Source organism: Triturus cristatus, chromosome 10, assembly GCF_964204655.1.
Source record: "Triturus cristatus chromosome 10, aTriCri1.1, whole genome shotgun sequence".
Taxonomy (NCBI): Eukaryota; Metazoa; Chordata; class Amphibia; order Caudata; family Salamandridae; genus Triturus; species Triturus cristatus.
In genome coordinates, this window is record NC_140593.1 from 803,167,068 (window position 1) to 803,189,282 (window position 22,215).

Consider the following 22,215-nt stretch of genomic DNA (forward strand, 5'->3'; position numbering starts at 1 on the left):
CCGAAGGCCGCCGTCGACCACCGGAATCGAAGAAGTGCCGAAGAGAAGATGAGTAAGATGATTTATATCTTTGAAGAAGCTCGATGAGCGAGGATTTGTGCGTCGATCGGTGAACTGGGAAGTTCGGAACCAGAGCGCGAAGTATTACATCCGAGCCCGATGGCGGAAAAAAACAATCTGAGGATGGAGCCGAAGCCCATGCGCAATACTAACCAGAGGAGGAGTCACCGACCTCGTGACTCCCAAAGACTTTCCAAGAGGAAAAACAAACTGCAAACATCCGGGCCCAACACCAGATGGCGATCTATGCACACTGTATAATCTGCAGCTCATATGCCTAGAACATATATTTTTTCTGCAAAGGAAGGCTGCAACCACTGCCATACATGTGGAGAACGATTGAGATGCCCACCTCAGACAGACAGAGCAAATCTTGAAACTATAGTCTGGATTCCCACTGTGAAATGCAGAAGCTTTCTTGTTTTGTAGCCACTAGGAGCCCCACAGCACACTTCTATCTCCCCTTCCGAGTTGGGGAAAGCTCTGATGATGAGCCAGCCCTTAAAAACTTTCTTTCTTGATCCATTTGTTAGCCCATTTAAGATAAAACAAAATTAGTATAAATTCATATTTCGAACCCTTTTTATGAACCAAAATATACATCTGGAAGAGGAACCTTCTCGTTTTTGAGATGCTGGAACAAGTTCTATTGCTTTTTCTGTAACAATGCAGCTAGGTTGTGGTGTTTTGAAGCAAATTGCATAAATGTTTTGAATAATGTTTAGAACCCATGTATCGCTGGTGATAGATTGCCACTCTTTGAAAGAATTTGAAACACTCCCTCCCACCAGAGGGGCACACAAAGGAGAGGAGGTGAGGCAGTTATTTTCTGGAATGGAATTGTGCGTTCCCAGAGGAAGTTGACTGCTGCTGTCTTCTCCTTCATGACGATCTTCAGTTATAGGAAGACCTCTGCTAGCGCTAACTTTGGACTTGCCAAAGGTAGCACAAACTGAGGGACAGAACCTTCTGCCTAGAGTACTAATGGCAAACTTTGAGGTGAAATTGCAATCTGAAGACTTTATTTTTTTCTTCAAAACCCAAAAGTTTAAGGTTTCTGCCTCATTGTTCAACTGCTCCATCTCGTGTTTCATGTGGGGACCAAACATGAACATATAACCGGTATGTTCAGGATTTTGAGCTGGGTATCAGGCTGAACAGATGTCAGATGCTGCCAAGAAGATCTTCTTGGGAACATTCCATGACAAAGCAGGTACACTGCCAATTCTGCAGAGCCAATTAAGGTGCATACCTTTGTGAATTTGCTCTAAAAACTCTTGGCACCTTTCTTTTGGGAGATTCTCAGAGAAACCTTGTAGCAGCTCCTGGAGAGCTGTCATGCCTCCAAAACATCACTGGTCTGCTGGCTGCTTTAAAGGGTGGTACAGTAGTGGAATAAACCTTTCTGCCAGCAGCATCAATACGCTTGGTGTTTTGGTCTGGTGGAACAGTTGTATCACGGGTAGATAGATGCTTGTTCCCGCCTACTAAAACAATAACAGGCTCCTTGTGTAGATATGTAGGGTCTTGTTTTGGTGGTATGTATTTCTTATGGAGCCTTGAAGTTGCGCCTCTACTGGCTGCAGCAACTGAAAACGTTCCTCTTCCATCTCAAAAAACACCAGTACTAAAGGAAGCAGAGACCTTGGAATAGCTTGTGGCTGTAATGTTTCCATAATAGACACTGAATATGGTTGAATGTCCAATGGAATATTAAGCCTCGTAGCTCTTCTGGTCTGCACTTCATAAAACACGAGAATCTATAGCTGATGGCCTTGATAGTGAGCAAGTTGGAGATGTTGATGTAGATGTATATGAAGATGAAGAATCAGAGTCTGAAAAATCATCTGTAAATTTGAAATGAAGATATTATCTTTTTATAATCCAGAGGGCTTTGATCATCTGAATGGTCTACAGGTAGAGAAGCAGGTTTATGAAAATCTAAGCTAGGCACACATTGCGAAGTGGGATTAGACACCAACAACTTTCCAATAGGAGAAAAAGAGGTAAGTCTCAGAACAATCAAAGGCTCTGGTGGAAGTTTTAAAGGCTGAAGAGAATCCTCAACCAAGATTGTTATCTTTGGAGGCCTGTTAGCAATAATAAGCATTGGAGTAGTTGACAATGAAAGAGGAGCATTTGGGGATGGAGAGACCTCAGTCAACATTGAAAACCATGAAGTCAATCCTCTTTACAGCAAATAATACATAATTATTATCAGCAGTAAAAGGCATGTAGAATGCTTCAACATCAAAGAGGAGACGTATGCCATTCAAAGTCAGGCATGTTGAAGTTGAAGATGCTTGCGCCTCTGGTGACCAGTGTACCTTTGGTTCGACGTCGCACCAGCTGCAGAGTTCCTCAACAGCTAACAGGTTGAACACTGCTATGCGCTGATGTCAAGTCGGAGCCTCAGCGGGCAGGCGGAGCCAGCCGCCATACCTTGAGGACAGGGTTGGTGGTCCTCCTCACTGCCCGCGATTCCCTCAACCTTGCACATCGGCTGTTTCCTCCCCACTTCAATGGGCGGAGGGGGCTTCATGGAGTGTACAGGACACCAGGGGAGTGCTTGGAAGTAGCCAGTAGTCCGGAGTTGGTGCTGGGAGGCCATGGTAATTATCTGCCTCCGGATCTTTGCATCTCTGTTCTAGAGGCACAGACTCTGCGCTTGGCTGCTCACTTGGATAAATAGGAGGGTCGGGCTAGGCAGAATAATATCAGCATAATGGGGCTTCCTGTCATGAAGTTTATTATATACTGCTTCTAGTTTATGCTGCTATTTTGTAGAAATATCAATTTATTGAATTACTTTCACTACATCTCGATTATGAATTACCATTGCTTCGAAGCATATTATCCATTGTCTCTATCATATTTTTAATTCATGTTTGAAATGTTTTTATGATGCATTCTTTTATGGCTGTAAGTCAGCCGAATAAAGATATTTTGACTGACTGGCTGGCTTCCTGAGCATGCAGCAGGCGATTTCCTGTTGACTTTCCTTGAGACCTGGCTCCAGGAAGTTGTGTGCCCCTGAGGGTTTTTCCAATTTCTAAGCTTTGGATTGTGGACACAGGGTGCCGGTGTAGAAGCCTTGCCCTAGGGCTCCACCACGACCTGTGGTGGCCCACATGTTATACTTCATGGACCGGGATCATCTCCTACAGCAGACCTGTGCAGACGGCCCATTTGTGGTGGACAGTGCTAAAGTGGAGAGGGGAGAGGAGTTGGCCTAACGGCTAGGGCGCTCGACCTCGGACCAGGGGAACTGGGTTTGAGTCGGTAATGACACTGAACATCCTGTGATTCTGGGCAAATCACTTAATCTCCCCATGCCTAACAAAAAAATGAATGTATGTCCTCATGTAACGTAACTGGTGCTATGTAAAGTGCTCTGATACCTGATTGGATTCAGGTCAAGTTCGCGCTATATAAAAATCTGCAAAAAAATAAAATAAATAAATAAATAAAGTGTATCTGTACCCTCGACTTTACTCTTTAGGTTCAAACGCAGACGGCTTCCTTTATGGATGTGAAGAAGAAGCTATGCAACATGGGCCTGCTGTACTCCCAGCTTGCCCATGGATCCAGTCAGCGGATAAAGTGCATTTTTTCATGGATTTAGCGGTGGCCTGGTGCTAGATTGAACTCTATGACAAGGGCACAGTGGGTGTTGAGACGTCTAGGCCTACTCAATCTTCGCACTCCAAACGTCAACATTCCCGGTGGCGAGGGGCGGCTCACTCTTCTAAGACATAGGTGGCTCTGGAGCAGTCGAGGGCGGTTGAGATTGCTGCCACTTTGGGGTCTGGTGAAGACCCAGTGCGCCCTACGTCTCTGGTGAGCCGTTCCTGCACCTTGGACTCTGAGGACTCGACTACTCTTGGCCTTGAAGACATTCTGCCTGAGGTTATTCCCAGGTCTGTGGACGACTTGGTCTGAGGTGCTTCACTGGGCTTGTCCAGGGTGGTTTACCTTATTACGCTATGGCGGATATGTGGCGGGTTGGTTTGTTCGCTGTTTATTAATGTTTCCTTTATTTGCTCCTACCTCAGGGGTTGGGGAGGGGAGGCTTGCCGGATGCGAACTAATGCTTTATTTTCTCCACCTCTTGTTGGTGGCTCCTTCCCCTCATCTGCTCTTCTGTTATCGATCTCATTTTCTTTTAGTTGGCTCCACTTTGGGGCCTGCATGTGGGGTTGTTTGGACAAAATGGCTGCATGTCTCAGTCCTTGGAGGGAGGAGGAGACTGTTTGGGTTTGGTTTTGTATTTTGTTGTGTGTTTGTTTGCTGGCAGTGGTGCGTATGATGCTGTGGCGCTGTGCATTTGGTACGGTAGTGTCTGCTGTGCCAGAGTGGTTCTTCTGTCAGTGGATTCTCCGGGCGGCTCTTATTCCTTCTGGTTTGCCACTTATGGCTACACAAATGAAGTTGCTTACATGGAATATGCGGGGCCTCTCTTCCCCCTCTAAGCGTTATAATGTGTTGTCTTACTTGAAACAATGGGGGGATCCATGTCGCATTTCTCTAGGAGATTCACTTTAAGGAGTATGAGGGCCGCACCCTTCGGGGTCTGTGCTACTTCTCATACTGCCTTTTCGCGGGGCGCTCTTATTTGGATTAGGTCTGGCGTCCCTTTCCACTTACATAGGGTGGTGACTGACCCGGAAGGTTGGTATTTACTAACGCTGGGTAGTCTGGATTGCAGGGATGTTGCCCTTCCAAACATTTAAGCCCCGAACGTGGATCAAGCAACTTTTCTTGCCAGTATGGCGCCCCTGCTTTCCCTTATGGATCCCTATTGGGGGGTATTAGGTGGCGATTTTAACTGTGTTGAGGATTTGAGTCTGGATAGGTCCCATCCGCCCCTACGTGATGCGCATGCGGGCAGGCTGGTTGAGGCAGCCCATTTGTGGTCTGGACAAAGGGAATAGATTGTTGGCTGGTTCGTCATCCAGAGGCTCGTGTGTACTCCTATTGCTCTGGTCTCCATGATCTCGAGGTTCCACCTGACAGGCTTTTATACATATAGAGTGCTTTATGATCAAGTTGTTGGTCTAGAATACTTGACAAGAACATATTCTGATTATACTCCAGTGCTGCACACGGTTTGTTGGTCATCATGTAGGCTTAGTGTTCCTACCTGGCGTTTTTATACAACGTTTTTGGATGATCAGGCATTCGGAGTTTTATTGGAGGAGCACATCTCTCAGTACTATACTAATAACACTGGTGCGGCCTCGTTGGTGGGGATGGAATTGGAGTCTATGAAGGATGGTGATTCGAGGTACTGTATTTCTAGCAGAATGGGGGTTCGCACTCAGCTCCTTTTGGACAATTAGCTGCAGGAGCCCTTGTTGGATGGTGGTCTATGGTGTATTGGAATGAACCCCGGATGGTAGGGGAACAACTGCTTGAGGAGTGGGATAGACCGTTTGAGCTCATGGAGTGCCTTTGCCGGTCGGAATATAAGGTGTCAGGGGCGTACGCAGAACAGGATAAGTCAGACAGGATATTGGCATGGCCTTTGCGAGATGTCGGGCTAGTCACTCTATACTTCAGTTACGAGGCACTTCGGACGAGATGTCTTTACACAGGAGGAGATCAATAGGGTGTTGTTGCACCACTATTGTGAGTTGAGAGCGATGAGGAGAAATTGCTGAATTATATTGCCGATGCGTCTATGGTGTCCCTCGAGTCAGCAGTAGTGGAGCAACTGGGTTTGGATGTTACAGAGCAGGAGGTACTAGGTGTGATTAAGGAAATGGCAAGGGATAAGGTGTCCGGTCTCGATGGGGAATTTCAAGTGGCTTTCGTGTCGGACCTTGTTCCTAGACTTGAGGCACTTTTCAATAACTTCCAGCTTTGTTTGTCAGCTTCCGCACTCACTGTGGGAAGCGGCCACTGTGTCAGTCCCCAAGAAAGATAAAGATCTTCTTTTCTTCTTGATTCCTACCGCCCTCTATCTATGCCTAATGCCAATTACAAAATCTTAAGTAAAATCTTGGCAACACAGTTACTTCCTCATATATGCTCTTTGGTCCATCCGGATCAAACAGGCTTCATTCCTACACCTAGCACTATGCCCAATATCTGTCAATTGTTCCTGGCCTTAGACCATCGGGACCACCTGTCACCAGAAGCCCTGGTTATCTCGGTTGACATTCGAAAGGTGTTCAACGCGCTCTACTGGGAATTTCTTTATGCTAGCATGCTTGGGCTTGCCCTTCGTCAAGTGGACAAGGCTTCTTCACATCAACTGCCTGACCACAATCCGTACTGGTATATTGATATCGGAGGTTTTGCAGTGGAACGGGGTACTTGGCAGGTTTGCCCCGTCATCCTTGCTATTTGCATTGGCCATGGAGCCCTTTGCCTGCATGGTTCGCTGGGGGTTCCTTATCAGGGCCTGAGTATCAATTCTAACTGTCCTTATCTCTCTCTGTACATAGATGACATGTTATTGTATCTCAGGGGGAGGGACATCGATCTTCTGGAGACGGTTGAGGCATTAATCGGACTTCGGGCTCACACGGGGCTTGAGGTCAACTGGAACAACTCCTGTGTTTACCCCTTGAGAGGTGGGAGTGTGGTATGGTTCTGTACCTTGGTGTGGCTGTTTACCGCTCCCCGGACTTATTATATGAGGGAAATTTCTGGCGTGTTGGCTGGGCTGCGTCGGTACGTTGCCATCTGGTTTACATTGCCTCTCTCACTCAGTGGTCCCGTGGCCATTTGTAAAATGATGATCTTGCCACATCTACTATATTTGTTTACTGCACTCCCTTTGGAGTTGCCCCAAACATTTTTTCGGGAGCTGGATGGTCTGCTTCTCTCGCTTTATTGGAGCATCTTGCGTCGCCATGTAGCCCTCTGAAAGTTGCGTTCGCCCGTGGCTTATGGGGGCCTAGCTGCTCCCAACTTGGAATTATATTACTTAGCAGCGCAGCTTCAATGGGTGGCACGTTGATGAGCCTTTCTATGGGATGGTGGGGGAGCTGCAGAGGGTGGCACTCCTTCCAAGGATTGCTTATTGGGTTTTTTACTTAAGCCCATTCCTGCTTTCAGGTACACTCCTCGAATATCCTGAGTAGGACTGCTCGCTATGTTTGGGCTTGTGCCTTACAGCTGACTTGTACACCATCCCCATACTCCTGTGAGCTTCCTCTTTTGATAATCTGGCATTGGTGTCATATGGGAGTTTGGGGGGATGGTTGGTCTCCGTGAGTGGCCGGCAGCGGGGATTGATGCTCTAGGTGATCTTTTTGCGGAGGGTGTCCCTTTTCAAATCCAGGGGTGGGCGATTTCATCCTTCATGGAGCCCTGACATGCACGATATGGGAGTGGAGGGGCACTGGAGTCGCAGAACCTCCAGAACATGGCTGCCTACGTCTTATCTTCCTTATTACCGGTCGGAAGAAAGCAGTTACATTACTTTATAGGGCTTTGTTGGAGGGGGCACGACTAGCTCTCACTACCCTCCGGTTGCGCTGGGAGGTGGACCTAGGGACACCTCTCTCTTATTCGACCTCGAGTATCCCTGGAGCCGCCGTTGAGGAAGCAGATTTGTTCCACATGGTCTGGTCTTGCCCAATCTTACTACCCTATTGGACAATGGTCCTCCAGGGGTATCGGCGGCCACGGATAGAGACTTTCCTCTGAGTCCTTCATTGTGCTTTTATGGCCTCCATTAACGCTCAACAGCTAGGAAGGTTAATGATCGGTTTTTGGCTCTGGCCTTGATTTTTGCCTGTAGGTAGATCACCACGAGTTGAAAGTCAACCCGGAGTCCTGATGCCTACCGCTGGTGATTAGAGTTGACAAAGTGAGCAGACTGTAAAAGGTAGGCGATTGATAGGGAGAAGGGTTTGGGGTTCAGAAAGAACTGGTATTACCTGCATGAGATACCATCTTGTTAGCGAGTCTGCGAATGGATAGTGGGGGCCGGGTGCTTGTGGATGGTACCTCTTCTGGCGGCTCTGCATCGGCCTCAAATGCTGAAGTGCTAAGTCTGATCACAACTGACACTCCTTAGTGACTTTACTTTCTGTTTGATTCCCCGCTCCGCCTGTCCCCTCCTGATGTGGATGGGGGAATCAGGGGTCTGTGCTTGGTGGGTTTACTGGGAGAGGAAGGCTCTGCTTGACTATTTCTATATTTTGAGCATTCTCATTACGTTGGCTCCCTCATCCTTTCTATGGTGGGGCCACACCTCTGCTAGGTATGTTACTTTTGCTATTGCTACTAATCGTATCTTTCTGTTATTTGTCTTTTGCTGTCATGCCTCCGAGTTAAGCCTGCCAGCATTTATATTAATATACACAACTGTTTGTTACTATGTGTTGTTAAAACTCAATAAAAGAATTAAAAACAAAAAAAGTTGGAGCCTTGGAATAGCTGGCGTGATGATGGTCATGGTGTCTTCTTTTGTTTATCTCCTTGGGAGAGCCCTTTAAAGAAAGGGACCTGATCTTAGTGAAGGTGATTTTTCCTGGCTGCCCTGCACTCATGTTTTGTGTCCCCTTCTGCCTTGAGAATTTCTAGATGCACTTTGAGACGAATTACTTCTCTGTCTTTGAGGGCGCATTTCATAGACTTTGATAGAAACCAAACCTATTTAAAGTTCTGTTTCAAAAAGATGGATAAGGAAGCTGGAAATGCTTAAAATACATTAAAAAAAGTCAACTGAAGTTAAAAAAATATATATTAAAAACTAGAGATATGATCGTAACAAAATTGGTTGACAAAGCCTCTGAAGTGTTCAGAGATCCAACCAGGATGAACTGGAGAAAAAAAGAACTCGGGCTAAAAGGTAAACTGCTGGTCCAATGCTTGTTGGGATATGTAACCTTCTCGTTCATTAAAGAAGCTGTGTGTTTTCACCTTCTATTCATGCTCTGCTCCTCAAGCTATCTATTTTCTTTTGCTGGACTCTGCACTGTTGACCTTGTGGTTAATCTATGCAGCAGTGCGAGTAGTTTGTCCTGCTATGTTGTCTTTTGAGTATAACAGCAATTTGAGAAAACTGTTGACTACATCTGTAATACAAATTGCTTCTGCAGATGGACAGGCCAGATTTCCCCTTTTATAAATGTACTTTTTTATACATAACTGCTCCTTTCGTTTCAAAATGAGTCTTCTGGCATTCAGGGGTCTTTGGAACTCTTCCTTGTGTCTTTGACTGGATGAAGGCCAGTAATCTACAATTTAACTCTGACAAGACAGAGATTTTGTTTTTTGAGCCCTAGCCATCACTGAGGAGGGAGAATTGTTGGTCACCCTCTATGCCACCTCCCCTACTTCTGGCCTTAGTAGCTGGGAATTTTGGAGTTTAGCTATATCTACAGCTCTCATTTCCACCCCAGGTAGCTCCTGTGGTGGGGATTGCGTTTTGAAATGTTAACTTCCTTAAAGAAATACATTTCTACCTCCCAATCATGGTCCAAGCTCTAATTACCTTGAGAATGGACTAAGAAAATGTTTCTTATTTGGGCCTACCAGCTTCTCTTATCAACCGTCTGCAGATGGTACAAAATGCAGCTGCCTGGCTGCTGTTGAAAATTCCTCGTTGGGATCATATTTCTCATCACTTCACTCCCCTGCATTAGTTGCTAATCAAGAAAAGGACTTTGTTTAAGACTATGGTATTTGCACATCAGGCCTTTTATGGCTCTGGCCAGCAATACCTCATTGTTACGTTTAAACATCACTGCCTCCTGACGACAATACGTTCTTCTGATGGTTGACTTGCAGTGATCCCTAAAATCAAGCGAATTAGGAAAGAAAGCCCTTTCTTTTTTAGGTCTCGCTTAGCATTGCAGCGCAAAGCGCTGCTCGCTCGGCGAGAGATTTTGTGGATGAGGGGTTTTCAGAAAGGGACTCGAAGCCCCGCCCCTCATTTCCAATGGCTTGCATCACCATTTATGCTAAACGGTGGCCTGCCATTGGAAATGGAGTATTTTGGTAGCCGCCATTTCGCTTTTTGGTCCGGCCCATCCGGGCTGGCTCATCTGCTTTGGGTCTGTCGCAAAGCACTTTCTTATCTTTATGGTGCCATGTGTTTCTAATTAATTAATTTCACAGTTAACTTACCCATGGAGCTGGCACACAACAGTAGGAGTAGGTGTGTGCAGTACAAATGTATTCATTCATTCATTCAACGTATTCCAGGTTCCAGCATGCAGGTGAGAATATTCTACATTAATAATTAGCAATGAAGATCCTACGATGCTGAAGTAACCACTTCCAAATGGCTTCACAGCAGTGGAAAATAACTTTTGTTTTTCACTGTATAGATATTTCGATCACGGAACAATTACAGCATTGTCTGCAAAGCATTAGATTGGCAGTGGCTCTCTGGAGTCTCATTTGGGTGTCAAGAATCAATCTAATATGGTACACGTGACATGGGCAGCACAGTTTTTATATGTATTTTTAAATGTTACATACAATGGGGCTTCATGTATGGTAACAAAGTCACTGTACACTGAACTGAATTAGAGTGAATGATAAAAGGATAGGACCTAAAAAGCAGAATTGCTCATTTCTAACAAACAATAGTTTAAACTCTGGAACTAATAAAATGTATGTTTAATTGCCATGTTGTTCTCAGGCCCACGTTAACAGACAGGAGAAGAAAGCTTCCATTATCCGATGCTCTTTCAAAAACACAGCAGCTGAAGCATGGTTACAAGGAGAGATGACCTAGTAAGTTCTGTAGCGTAGGAAAGAGGGAGAAAAGGAGCAAAAAGCTTCAGTGTATTTTCTACATTTTGAACATGTATTGTTCACTGTCCTGTGTAACAAAACAAGAAGCCGATTATGGCTTGACCCCTCCTCGTTCGACACAGCACCATTTATTAGAAATATATATAAAATAGGGTACACAAACACTGAGCAATTGCTGGAGGGATGCTGAAACTCGGAGCGCTGACGTTGTACCCACTGGCACAATAAGGTACGCTGTGGGGGGATTTAAATGATTTGGAATAATACTACAAGCAGATTAATACAAGTATGCAATAAGACGGCCAGCTCGAACACGGGTTGCTTTTAGACTTACTGATTAGAGATGTGTGATGAAATACGATTGAAGATTATCTAACTATTACTTTAATGTAGATACTATTTATGTTGGTTTTAATATTTCCAATCAATCATTCGAGTACAAGTGATTTGTGTATGAATAGTGTATAATAAATAATGGCCTAGTGTAAAATACTCATTGTGTGGGTACTACATTTTGGAGATTGCGGTAGGACTCTGTATTAACAGGAGATTGTCTGACTGGGTATGTCTGACTTCTAACGCTTAACTCTATATGAGCATAAGTCAGTAAGGAAGGAGTGAGAGACATCTGCCAGTTTTCCTTTTCTCAGAAAAGGTTGCAGTTTCGTTCTAGGGTTTCAGAGCTTACCCAGGAGTGACCCCAAGAAGCTAGAAGTTCACACAACACACTTCTTGAACAAAGGCATACTAAATAATGCAGTACACAACCTATCCAGAACTCTGTCAGAATATATAGGTCATATTTACCAGGCTTGGCAGGAGCATTGTTATGCAGGTCTCACAATGAGTTAACTAGCACAACAGCCATAGAGAAAGGCTTAGAAACTATAAGAACGTCTTTGTTTTAAAAACACAATCAAATGCATTTTGAAATCTACAAATGTTAAATACATGTGGGACTTCCAGGCACGACATACTAAGCACAGATCAGATAAAGTCTGCAAAACCGATCAGTGGTGCCCATCTGGCTTGGGCGTTACTATTTTACATTCATGCAAACATTAACTAAGTTAGTATATAAAATAGTTCCTATTGGAGCTTTTACAGTTGAAGTTCTTGCAGTAGATGTGAATGTAGGAGAATAGACATGAACCCAAAAGCCAAAGAAAACTGTCATGGATCCATTAGTTGGCTGTGGAGTAGTTATGGCTTTAATATAGAGCGCACTTTTCTTCATAGCAAGAGCCACCTCTAGAGAGGGAACGAGGTGAATCCTCCAGGACTTATCACAATGATGGTGAGCTTGACATAGTTACAAGAAACTATTAACGTCAATTCACCCACAACAAGGAGAAGTAGCTGCGGATTGAAGTGGTTCAAACTTTAGTTTAAGAGAAAGTGGGAATTTTGTGCAGCACAAAACCTTTATCAATTCGTCGATAACAGAGGGGTAGTATTATTTTACAGTTAAAATAGGGTTACTGCAGATAGGCTGCAGTGGTGGCTGGTGACATTTGAAAGTGTATTGTATAAAAGCACTTGTGGTGCAAAGCACTAATTTTCACTATTTTCTGTCTTTAAGAAAATGCACCATACTACGGTACGAAAGTGTGTCTCAGTATACGTGTAAATGGAATAATACGCGAGTCCAAAATACTGCCAGATTTCGGTTGCCAGAGGAGCACGGAGACACGTCAACGAACAGTTTAAGGGGAAACGCTCAGCAGGGTGCCGGCGAACCCCGTGAGTGCTGACGGCTTCTATTTCTTATATCTGACTGAAACTCACATGACTGTACTTCAATTTTTTTGTACAGATGGTTTTACAGTGTGCTTACGTCGCAGGTGTCTGTTGCCTTTCAGTCATCTGGCAGCGAGAATCGCGCTTGATTATCCTCCCGAGGCTCCAAAGAGAATTAATGAGTGCGGAAGTCTAATCAGGGGTGGTCAGTCGCGGTTTACAATACTCGGGGGGGGGGGGGGGGGGGGGGTCACGCGGGGTTTCGTGCACGGGGGGGATGGTGGAGGACGTTAAAATAGAAATCTTACCTCACCGGGTATGCGCTGCCTTTGATCCTGGGCCAGGTCCCGAACCGGCTCTGCTGCGCTGCTCCTGAACAGGAAAAGGCATGCTCCCTGCCTCCCTCCTCTCCTGTAAGCCAATCACAACGCTGCAATGGCAGCGTTGTGATTGGTGGAGTGTCCCGGACGGCACCCAGCCGGGCACCAGTAGGGACGCCATTTTCTCTATGTAGGCCGCATGCAGCCTACATAGAGAAAATGTAGAGTGCGCATGACTGCTTTGGTCGGCCCCAGGGCCGACCAAGCAATCAGGGCAATGAGAGTGGTGCAAGCCACTACTACCCGACCCGCCCACCCCCAACCAGGCATACCTCCCATCCGCCCCCAACCAGGCATACCCCTGCGTTCTGCTTTCTCGAAGCACGAGAAGCAGAAAATAAAATGGTATTTAAAATACTATTTTATTTTCTGCTTCTTGCACTGTGCGAAAGCAGTGGGGCGGCGCTCCAGCGCCCTAATGGAGCGGCCGCCGCTGATAGGCTGATGGGCAGAGGCTGTTCGGAACTTCCTTTAGGACTACTTTAAGGTTAAATGTTCGCATTACTTATGAATGGTGCTATTCCGACCACCCCACATGATGGAAATCACTAAACGCCCTCCTAAATGAGCTTCTTACAAAGAACACCTTTTGCAATCTGAGGATAGAGCGCAGAATCCAAGGAGGATAGAGCCCAGACAGCGAGTCTGGGTTACGGTGTGAGTCTTTCCAGTAGTTTGGTTTTGGGTGTGTTTAGAAGAAAAATGAGGGGTAATCTCGATTTTGTACTGCTCTTGGCATACCAGGGTTATGACACTTGGACAGTATACCCCGTGTAAACTGCCAGGTTTAGCAGTGTTATTTGTGAGCTTTGACTCATGCAAGGGAACGCGCCAGCTGCTAGACGAAGGGGTGGTATGGTGTTAAACAGAAAAAAAATCTGAAGTTGCTCATATCTTACAAACTACTCCATACAATGCAAAAAAGAGTTTATAGTAAAAATGTGAAACAAAGGTTGTACAGCATGAAAAAGTATAATTTAGTAATATGTCTACAAAATAAGGCACCTAATGCATCTGATTATTTCCTTGCATACACCAATCAGATGGTATTTGGGTCCCGACATTAAAGCACCGGCACAATTTCGATTTGTTTTATAAAAGTTACATTAAAAGGTATAAAGGGAACTATGAGAAGAAAGGGAACTGAAATTAATGTTTGGGAGAAATGGTGGAGAGTGCAACATTACAATATGATGAATGTGGCATGCAACTGTCACTGTGCTCCTTTCTCACTCATGAACGCCACAAAGCCCAACCCCCTTACCATTTTTCTTGGGCCCCCTCCACACCACAGCATCATCTGGCTTCTCCAACAGAAAGCCGATGGACATGAGGGAGATGCTCTTCTCCTGATCCACAAATACTGGCACCCACCCGCTGTCACACTGGTGTACATCTTTATCCTGCGCACTCAGCATGCGTGGGATGCTGGGACCGCATAGGTCAACATCGAGGATCCCCACCTACGAGCAAAACATGTGAGAACAAGCTGAAGTTGCTGCAAGAAGAGGCCTTTCCCACTCTCAGATGAAAGCAACAGTACTGCCAATTGTAGGGCATACAGAATCTTTTTGTGTACAGGCAGAAATATTTATTTTTTTAAATCAAAATGGCAATGTTATATAAGACCAGCAATTTTGATTGCTTAGCTGTTTGTAATTATACAATATAATATATGCCACAAAACTGAAACACAGCAGTGATCATTTATACATATTGTGACTGTTAAAATCCAATCAAAAAACAAAATGGTTTTAAAATATAGTATCACATTTAGGATAAAAATAAAAATGACAACTTTGAACAAGTAGATTGCAGTTTTCTTAGTTTTTGGAGAAGCTCTGCTGAACCAGAATGCAGCATTCCCCCAGAAACCTACTCGCCCACTCGCTATTGCGAGACAGATTTTACCAGGGTGAACTGTTATTAGGGCGTACTGGCCCTTTCTGGCGAGAGAATTTGAGCCGGCAAAGAACAGGTGTTCAGTTCATTCTGAAAGTGAGTGAGCAAAAAAGATGCCTTTAAATCCTATTACGATCTGGTCACATTTTCTGTGTTCAGAGAGAGAGGTCAAATGTCAGCTTATGTCTTTTTACACAGTGCTGCTTATTTTATCCTAGAGATTGGTGCTTATTTTTCTTTCTCTTACTGCAAAGTTAGAGGATTATGTAAACTAAATTATTTGACAATTGTTGTGAAAGGAAAGGCTGTCAGTTTTTTTTTAACACACAACAGTTAAATAGCTTTTAAATTAACAGTACAAATATTTCAAAATATATCAGGAATTAGTAAAGCACATTATTTGTAATTCAGAATTGTGTGATGTCAACAGAGATTTTAATAGGGTCAAAACAATTTAGAACACTTTACTTGGTGGTGTGCAAACGATAAATATTTGCAGAAACCCTATTCCTGCCCGCACCCTGAAAACATTGATGTTAGTGAACAAAGAGGCAAACCCGGGACATACATGGAGCATGCATTTAGTTTATTAATCAAGCAAAATAGTTTTTTGTACACCTGTACAGGGACGGCGAGCTGATACCGTACGAAACCTTGGTGTCGGAGGACGGGCTCCCACCCGGCGGGTTCCTCACGCACCGCTCACTGCTGGCGAGCCTCACCGCCAAATGGGGAAGCATGGCCACAGAGCCTGCCCAACACCTAACCATGCAATACCTGCATGTCATGGGGAGGGGCGGACACCTGGTTCGCTGGTTCGCCGCCTCATTGCGAGAGCACGCGGCGGTTGATCTGGGCCCGCTCCGCGGCAAGTGGGAACTGGATCTGGGGAGGCCGCTGACGGACAGGGAGTGGGAGAGAGTCCTCAAGAGCCCAGCGCGTATCCCCCGTAATATGCGGTTCCGTCAAATCCAGCTGTTCATAGTTCACAGGGCCTATCTCACACCCGAGCTGATTAATAAATACTTCCACCGTGCTGACGCGCACTGTCCTCGGTGCCGTGAGCTAGGGGCGGGGCTGCTGCACTTGCTGTGGGACTGCCCAGAGTTGCACACCTATTGGAGGGCGGTCAGTGGGCAGTTGCGGGGGAGCACAGGACGCAGCATTCCCTTCGACTGGCCCGAGCACGTCCTGCACCAATTTACCAGGCCGCCCAAGGATAAGGTAGCGTCGCGATTCCTGGATCTGGGGCTTGTGGTGGCGAAGCGTCTCATCACCCGGAGATGGAAGGCACACGACCCGCCGCACGTGCGGGCCTGGAGTTTATCGTTTCAGGCATGGGCCAGAGCGGAAGGGACGGCTATCCGTAGGGAGGACACCCTGGGGCTGCGGAGGGAGCCCATGGCGGACCGCTGGGAACAGTTGCTTGTTGCGTTCCGGTGCTCGGAGGGGGTGGGTGCCACGGGCTGCACAGGCGAGGCTCTACAGGATGACACTGGCGCAGGCGGCGGCGTAGTGTAGGCAAACCCGCTGACGGGATGGCATGGCCCCCATTATCGCTGGATCGCGGATGGGGCGTATGGGGACGCGCGGCGACAACTGCGCCCTCTGGGACTTTGAGGGGTACTCCTGGAGTTCGGGGGGGGGGAGGACGGGGTGGGAAAGGGGGTAGGAGCGCACTAAGCGAACCGTTGTCACCGCTGCCATTGTTATGGGTTCTTCCTTTTGTATAACATGTAACCTTCCCGACTTTATTGACGCCTCAGTTGTGTAGGTGTGATCAGTTGCCCTCGTACGGCTCAATGGCTGGTGGGTGGTGGTGCTGGCCCCCCCTGCATAGAGGACACCGGAATTGTTAAGGGTGGGGTGGCTGGCTCTCGGGGGGGTGGTGGTGGGTGCGCGCGCAGGCACCAGGCTGTTCCCCCTCCCCCCCCTCCGTCCTGCCAGTTGGCATGTCCTAAAAGTTTGTACAAGCTTATGACTTACTGAATGTGAAACATGATGCCGTACATGGTTCTCCTGTACAAATGTTTAACTTTAAACTCAATAAAAACAGAATTGCAAAAAAAAAAAATAGTTTTTTGTACAGCGGATGTGCTGAACTTACATATATGAAGGTGCTCTCAATATGTGATAATGAAGAAAATGTCAGATCAGAGAAATAAGATATTTGCCCATGATCACACAATTTCAGACTAGTTTATGTGTCAAGAGCACACCGTTAGGTCGAGTAGATTATTCGAATCACTAGACATGCAGGTCTGGTAAAATTGTTATGATTTTGAGAGGACTGAGAGGGATGTCTGACTAACAACAGAACATTCAGTGTTGATGTAAACATATAATTCCCAGGCAGTGAACAATAAGGACTCTCAGAGTGTAAAACGGTACTTAATACCATTGCGGAGTGTGGGGAGGAGCCCTGACACAGTAGAAGCGAAACCTCAAGTGAGTCATGAAGCTCCTCTGATGGAAAGTAATTGATAAAAGCAATCTGTGAGGCAGTAATTAGTGTATTCCCATATCAAAATTGCTACACTGTGGCAATAGTCTAGAATTTGACATTTGCACTGTAGTACTAACACTGTGAACATGTATTTATCAATACAGTTGCTCAAAATAATGTGATTTTGTGCCACATTTATTTTCACTGCCAATGCATAAATACTTCTATTTATTGAAATAAATGTTAAAAGTTTAATTCAATTTGATATGGGTTGACAGGTGCTGAATAATGCCTTCAACACAAAACTTCAAAAGACAAAAAATAAAACAGTTAAGGTCATACGTTTACATTAACTAACCCAACCCTTGCCATCTATAAAACCTTCCACATGACTTCACATAAAAAAATACTTCACCAATAATATCAGTAAAATGGTATGATAAATCTCTACAAATGGATAAACTTACAATTAGAAATTGATGAAATGAGACAACAACATATGGTGTCCAACCTGAAGTTCTTCTATGGTATATGAGGATCAATTCTTAATGTAGGACAACACATCATCAGCATACAAATTAACCAACATATCATGTCACCAATATGAGACAAGCATATTAACAAGGCCAATAGGCCTGGCTTATGAATGAAAGTGCCGTTTGTGTCATTCATGGATTTATGCACTAAATCGTTCAACATACATGGATGCTGTCACTCAAAGTTGCACATGTATCCATTCATTTGTACAGTAGCTCATTCTTACATTCATCCTCTAACACAACCACAATAAAACATACACACTCTAAAACATGACCAAGATGACTTAAAAAAATACAAGTTGAAAAAATACAACTTGCTGCTATACAAACACAACAGGTATACGTTTGCAATAACAAAATTAAATGTAGCAGCAAGTGCTCACCTTGAAGAGGCATTGTGTACAGTCTAACATAGTTTTAAAGTTCCAACTCGGCCACCACATTTAAAACTAATGCATGGGCCATCTTGGAGTGGTAAAAGAAGAATGCACTAAGGACAATAGCACATCTTATTGGTACCTAACTTACAGGAAGATAAAATGAGTGGCAAGCAAGTGACTTGTTACCACTGCCTGAAGAGCTGTAGTATCTCCTGTTAAGAAAAACTTAAATAAAAAGAGGATACACAAAGTATTGAAACTGAGGTCCCTGTAAGCACAAAACAGTCCAAAGGTTCTCAGGTGCAACTGGATTCATTTATAGTTTAGCCTTGTGCATCGGTAGAAAGCCCATGGCCCCCTTGTTGAAAGTATTTATGAGCAAATGTCTCCCATACTCACCTATGGGACTTGCATATAGGGCTATTCCAACATCTCTGCCCTCCACATCGAAGAGAACAGGGCACTGCATCTCCTTCTGGGTTTTCCACCATCATGTGCCTCGTATAATATTCATCAGGAGCTTGGTGTTGAGTTTGTTGAGGACTCTAGTAAAGTGGTTCCTTCAGTACTCTGTTGGGCCATTTGGACGAACCAGCATGCAGGTCTGAACAGGCAGGTGATCCTCGATTGCCTTACCTGCGATGGAGGCCTAGATAGCCCATGGCTGATTTATATCAAACAGGAAATGATCGATTTAGGGAGACATTAGCTCTTTTTTGCCTCTGTGGGTAATTCCAAAGCTGATCTATCTTGGGTCAAGAATGCGTTCATAACCAGGAATATAGACTCAGCAGAGAGGAACTTGAGGTAGCCAACATTTCTGTTAGGGAATATACTAGTCTGCAATCTACTCCCCATATGGAACCATGCTTGTCCTGGATGGACACCACATGAAACAGTGTCCTGTTAGCTAGATTTAGGCTGGGCATAATTAGGTGGCAACCAAGATTTCCAATGAGTCAACTAAATCACACTAACGTGTTAATTTGTCCCTGTGATGAGTCTTCTACCCGAAGTCTGGTACATTTTACCTTTTTTTTGTAAATATTATAGGGCCTACTCAAAAAAGCTTTTTACTCCCATTGATTAGATCCTATGGTATAAGATGTGCAAAGGCCTTGACGTACCTGCAATAATTGAATTCTCCCACTCTCTGCTGTTCCTTTTGTTCCTTCCTAAAATGTGCTCTCAGTAGGAGAAAACAAATGGCTTTTTGATAATTCGCTACTGTATTTGCTGGCACTTTGCACATGTTTTCATTCTGAGTATTTTATTGTGTATTAATTACTTTTTAACTAATGATTGTGTTTTTGTTTTGTGTAGGTCAAGGATGTTTTATATGATTGCACTGTGCTTTCTTTTATGGATGAGTTTTACTGCTGAAATAAAGATTTTGAAACGAAACAGGAACTATAAAAGAAGAACATTGAAAACAGAACTACCAGCAACCCAACCGCAATAATTTTCAGGTAGATGTGTACATGTGATCAGAAACTGCCCTCACTCACAGGTCAAGAGAGCCAACGACTGATATGGTCTGAACCATTACCCCAAGCAGTAACCAGGTCATGAATGGAAGCAGAGAGTACATTGTCAGCTGCTATCAGAAGTCAACCTTATTGCTCCCATACTTGTTTTTATTTCACGTTCTTGGACTCTGTTTGTGCACTGCGTCGCTTGTTTTTAATGGTCATGGACCTGCAATTACTTTGTGTGACGGACATTCTGTAGGAAATTGTATTTAGTAAAGGGTGATATAGGGGGCACCTTGAACTCGTACCTTACTCTTTTAATCCTGTGCCTTTGCGTCTTTTGCGTCTGCTCCCCAGTCCACCACAGCTTGTGCTGATTGTGTGGAGGGAGCGCTGACGCAACATTTTCCCCCCACTTCCGGTGGGATAGTAACGGCTGCCATCTTGTCAAGGAAACGGTCTAGTCTCTCGCCACATTGCTCACACAATTGCATAAATGGAGGGAATGGCGCTGATGTGCAGCGTGTGCGCCGGTGGCGCCCGACACGCAACCAGCGCCAGCCACGCTGTCAGTTTCCAACCCGGAAGAATAATCTCAGCGAATCACTTGAAGGAATTGAATACCAATAAACAGTGCGGACACTACTTAGATGTTAATAAAATCAGAGGCCCGATAACATGTTGGAAATGTCAGGTACAGATACCTTTTAATGATCTTTCCAAAACAAGGGAGGCAGTAAAAGGAGCCTGTCATCAGGCGCTTATTAGGGGGGGGCTTAATTAATGCACGTTCTTTAGTCAGACATGCTTTAGATATCAAAGAATTGATCATGGATAATGATTTAGACTTCTTGTGTATTACTGAAATTTGGCTAAAGGAGGACTGTAATCCGGATATTGCGGTCGCCCTGCCCCCCAACTTCACTATGTGTAGGAAAGACAGAGAGAATGGTAGGGGCGGGGGAGTAGCCATTATACATAGAGAGCCCCTACAATGGAAGACCTTCATCCTACAAGGGCTAAAAGGAGCAGAACATATGGGCTTCTGTTGTGCCATAAATAATTCCTATTCCTTTTCTGGGGCCTTAATATATCGCCCTCCAGGTAACAGTAATACCTTCCTGGATTCATTAGGGGATGCTCTCAGTGAAGCATTGCTCAGATATTCAAATTTTTCACTGCTCGGAGATGTTAACTTACATCTGGAAAGTAATAATAGCCCAGGAGTCACATCCTTCCTGGAAATGGTCACCCTACTTGGCATGAAACAAGTTGTTCAGGGACCAACACACAGAGCAGGAAATACGTTGGATGCCGTTTGCACCAGCCTCACCTCACTTCAGACAGAAATCCCAATCCCACAGGTGTGGTCTGACCATTGTTTTATTCCTTTCGCCTTTTCAATCCCTAATAAGGACCGTGCAGCCATGAACAATAATACGGGGGCACCGAGGCGGAAATGGCATTTATTAGCCACTAATCCTTCCTTACCATTAATTGCCCAAGATACGGTTACAACACTTAAGTGGGAACCTGGAGAGTATTCTCACAGGTTCCATAGTTGGATAATGTCTATAGGTGAGGAATTAGATCCCTCAAAGTGCACTGCTAGAATGACTAAAAGAAAAATTCATAATGATCCATGGTTTTCAAAAGAGCTGGAGGGACTTCATCTGCATTGTAAACAACTGGAACGCAGATGGAGAAGGGGATATGAAGCAACCAATTTGCAGACCTTCAAAACTTTTAGGAAACAATATCACTCAGCTATTAAACTAGCTAAAAAAGAATATTTCTATAATCGAATAACTATGGCTAAGCATAACCAAAAAGAAATATTCTAAATTGTAAAATCTTTTACAGATCCCAAAGCTTTACATTCCGAGATCACCCCTTCCCTTAAGCTATGTACTGAAATTGCACTACACTTCGAAGACAAGATTAAGACCATCCAAAAGAATTTTGAGATCCATAGCCCCCCGGATCATATTGAGGGAAAGGTGTTAGATTATAGAAAGGACAGCTATGCCCTTCAAGCCTTCCAAACTAAGGAGGCAATATTAGCCTGTAAATCGGGCTCCCCGCTGGACGCATGCCCCTCCGACTTTATTACATCATATTACCGATATAGTGAATCCCGTGATTAATAACATCGTGAATTCCATTCTATACCGGATGAATGGAAATTTGCCATTGTGAAGCCACTTAAGAAAAAACAGAATGTAGACTCATCTAATCTGTCTAACTACAGGCCCATATCCCGGTTACCGATCTTAGGTAAGATCACAGAGAGAATAGTTTATAAAGAACTCTCTAGCTTTTCGGAGTCAACTCTGATCTGCCATCCCCGCCAATCTGGATTACGCCCAAAACATTCGACAGAATCGGCGTTACTCGAGATATCGGACACCCTGAAACTTATAACGGACAACTGCAAGAAGGCAGTCCTGATCCTTTTGGATCTGTCTGCCGCATTTGATACCATCTCGCATAATATCCTGCTAGCCAGACTGAGATCCTGTGGCATTTCTGACTCTGCATTGGCATGGATTACATCCTTCCTGTCAA

The 22,215-nt window shown here is 44.8% G+C and overlaps 1 protein-coding gene across 2 annotated transcripts in view; it reads right to left on the minus strand.

Annotated features, from left to right (window-relative positions):
* Positions 1-22,215, minus strand: part of NUBP2 (NUBP iron-sulfur cluster assembly factor 2, cytosolic) — a 215,016-nt gene that overhangs the window by 85,146 nt on the left and 107,655 nt on the right. For both annotated transcript variants that reach the window (XM_085628358.1, XM_085628357.1), the window contains one exon: positions 14,173-14,371. In XM_085628358.1, coding sequence (XP_085484484.1) covers positions 14,173-14,371 — 199 coding nt within the window. The remainder of the gene's footprint in view (positions 1-14,172; positions 14,372-22,215) is intronic.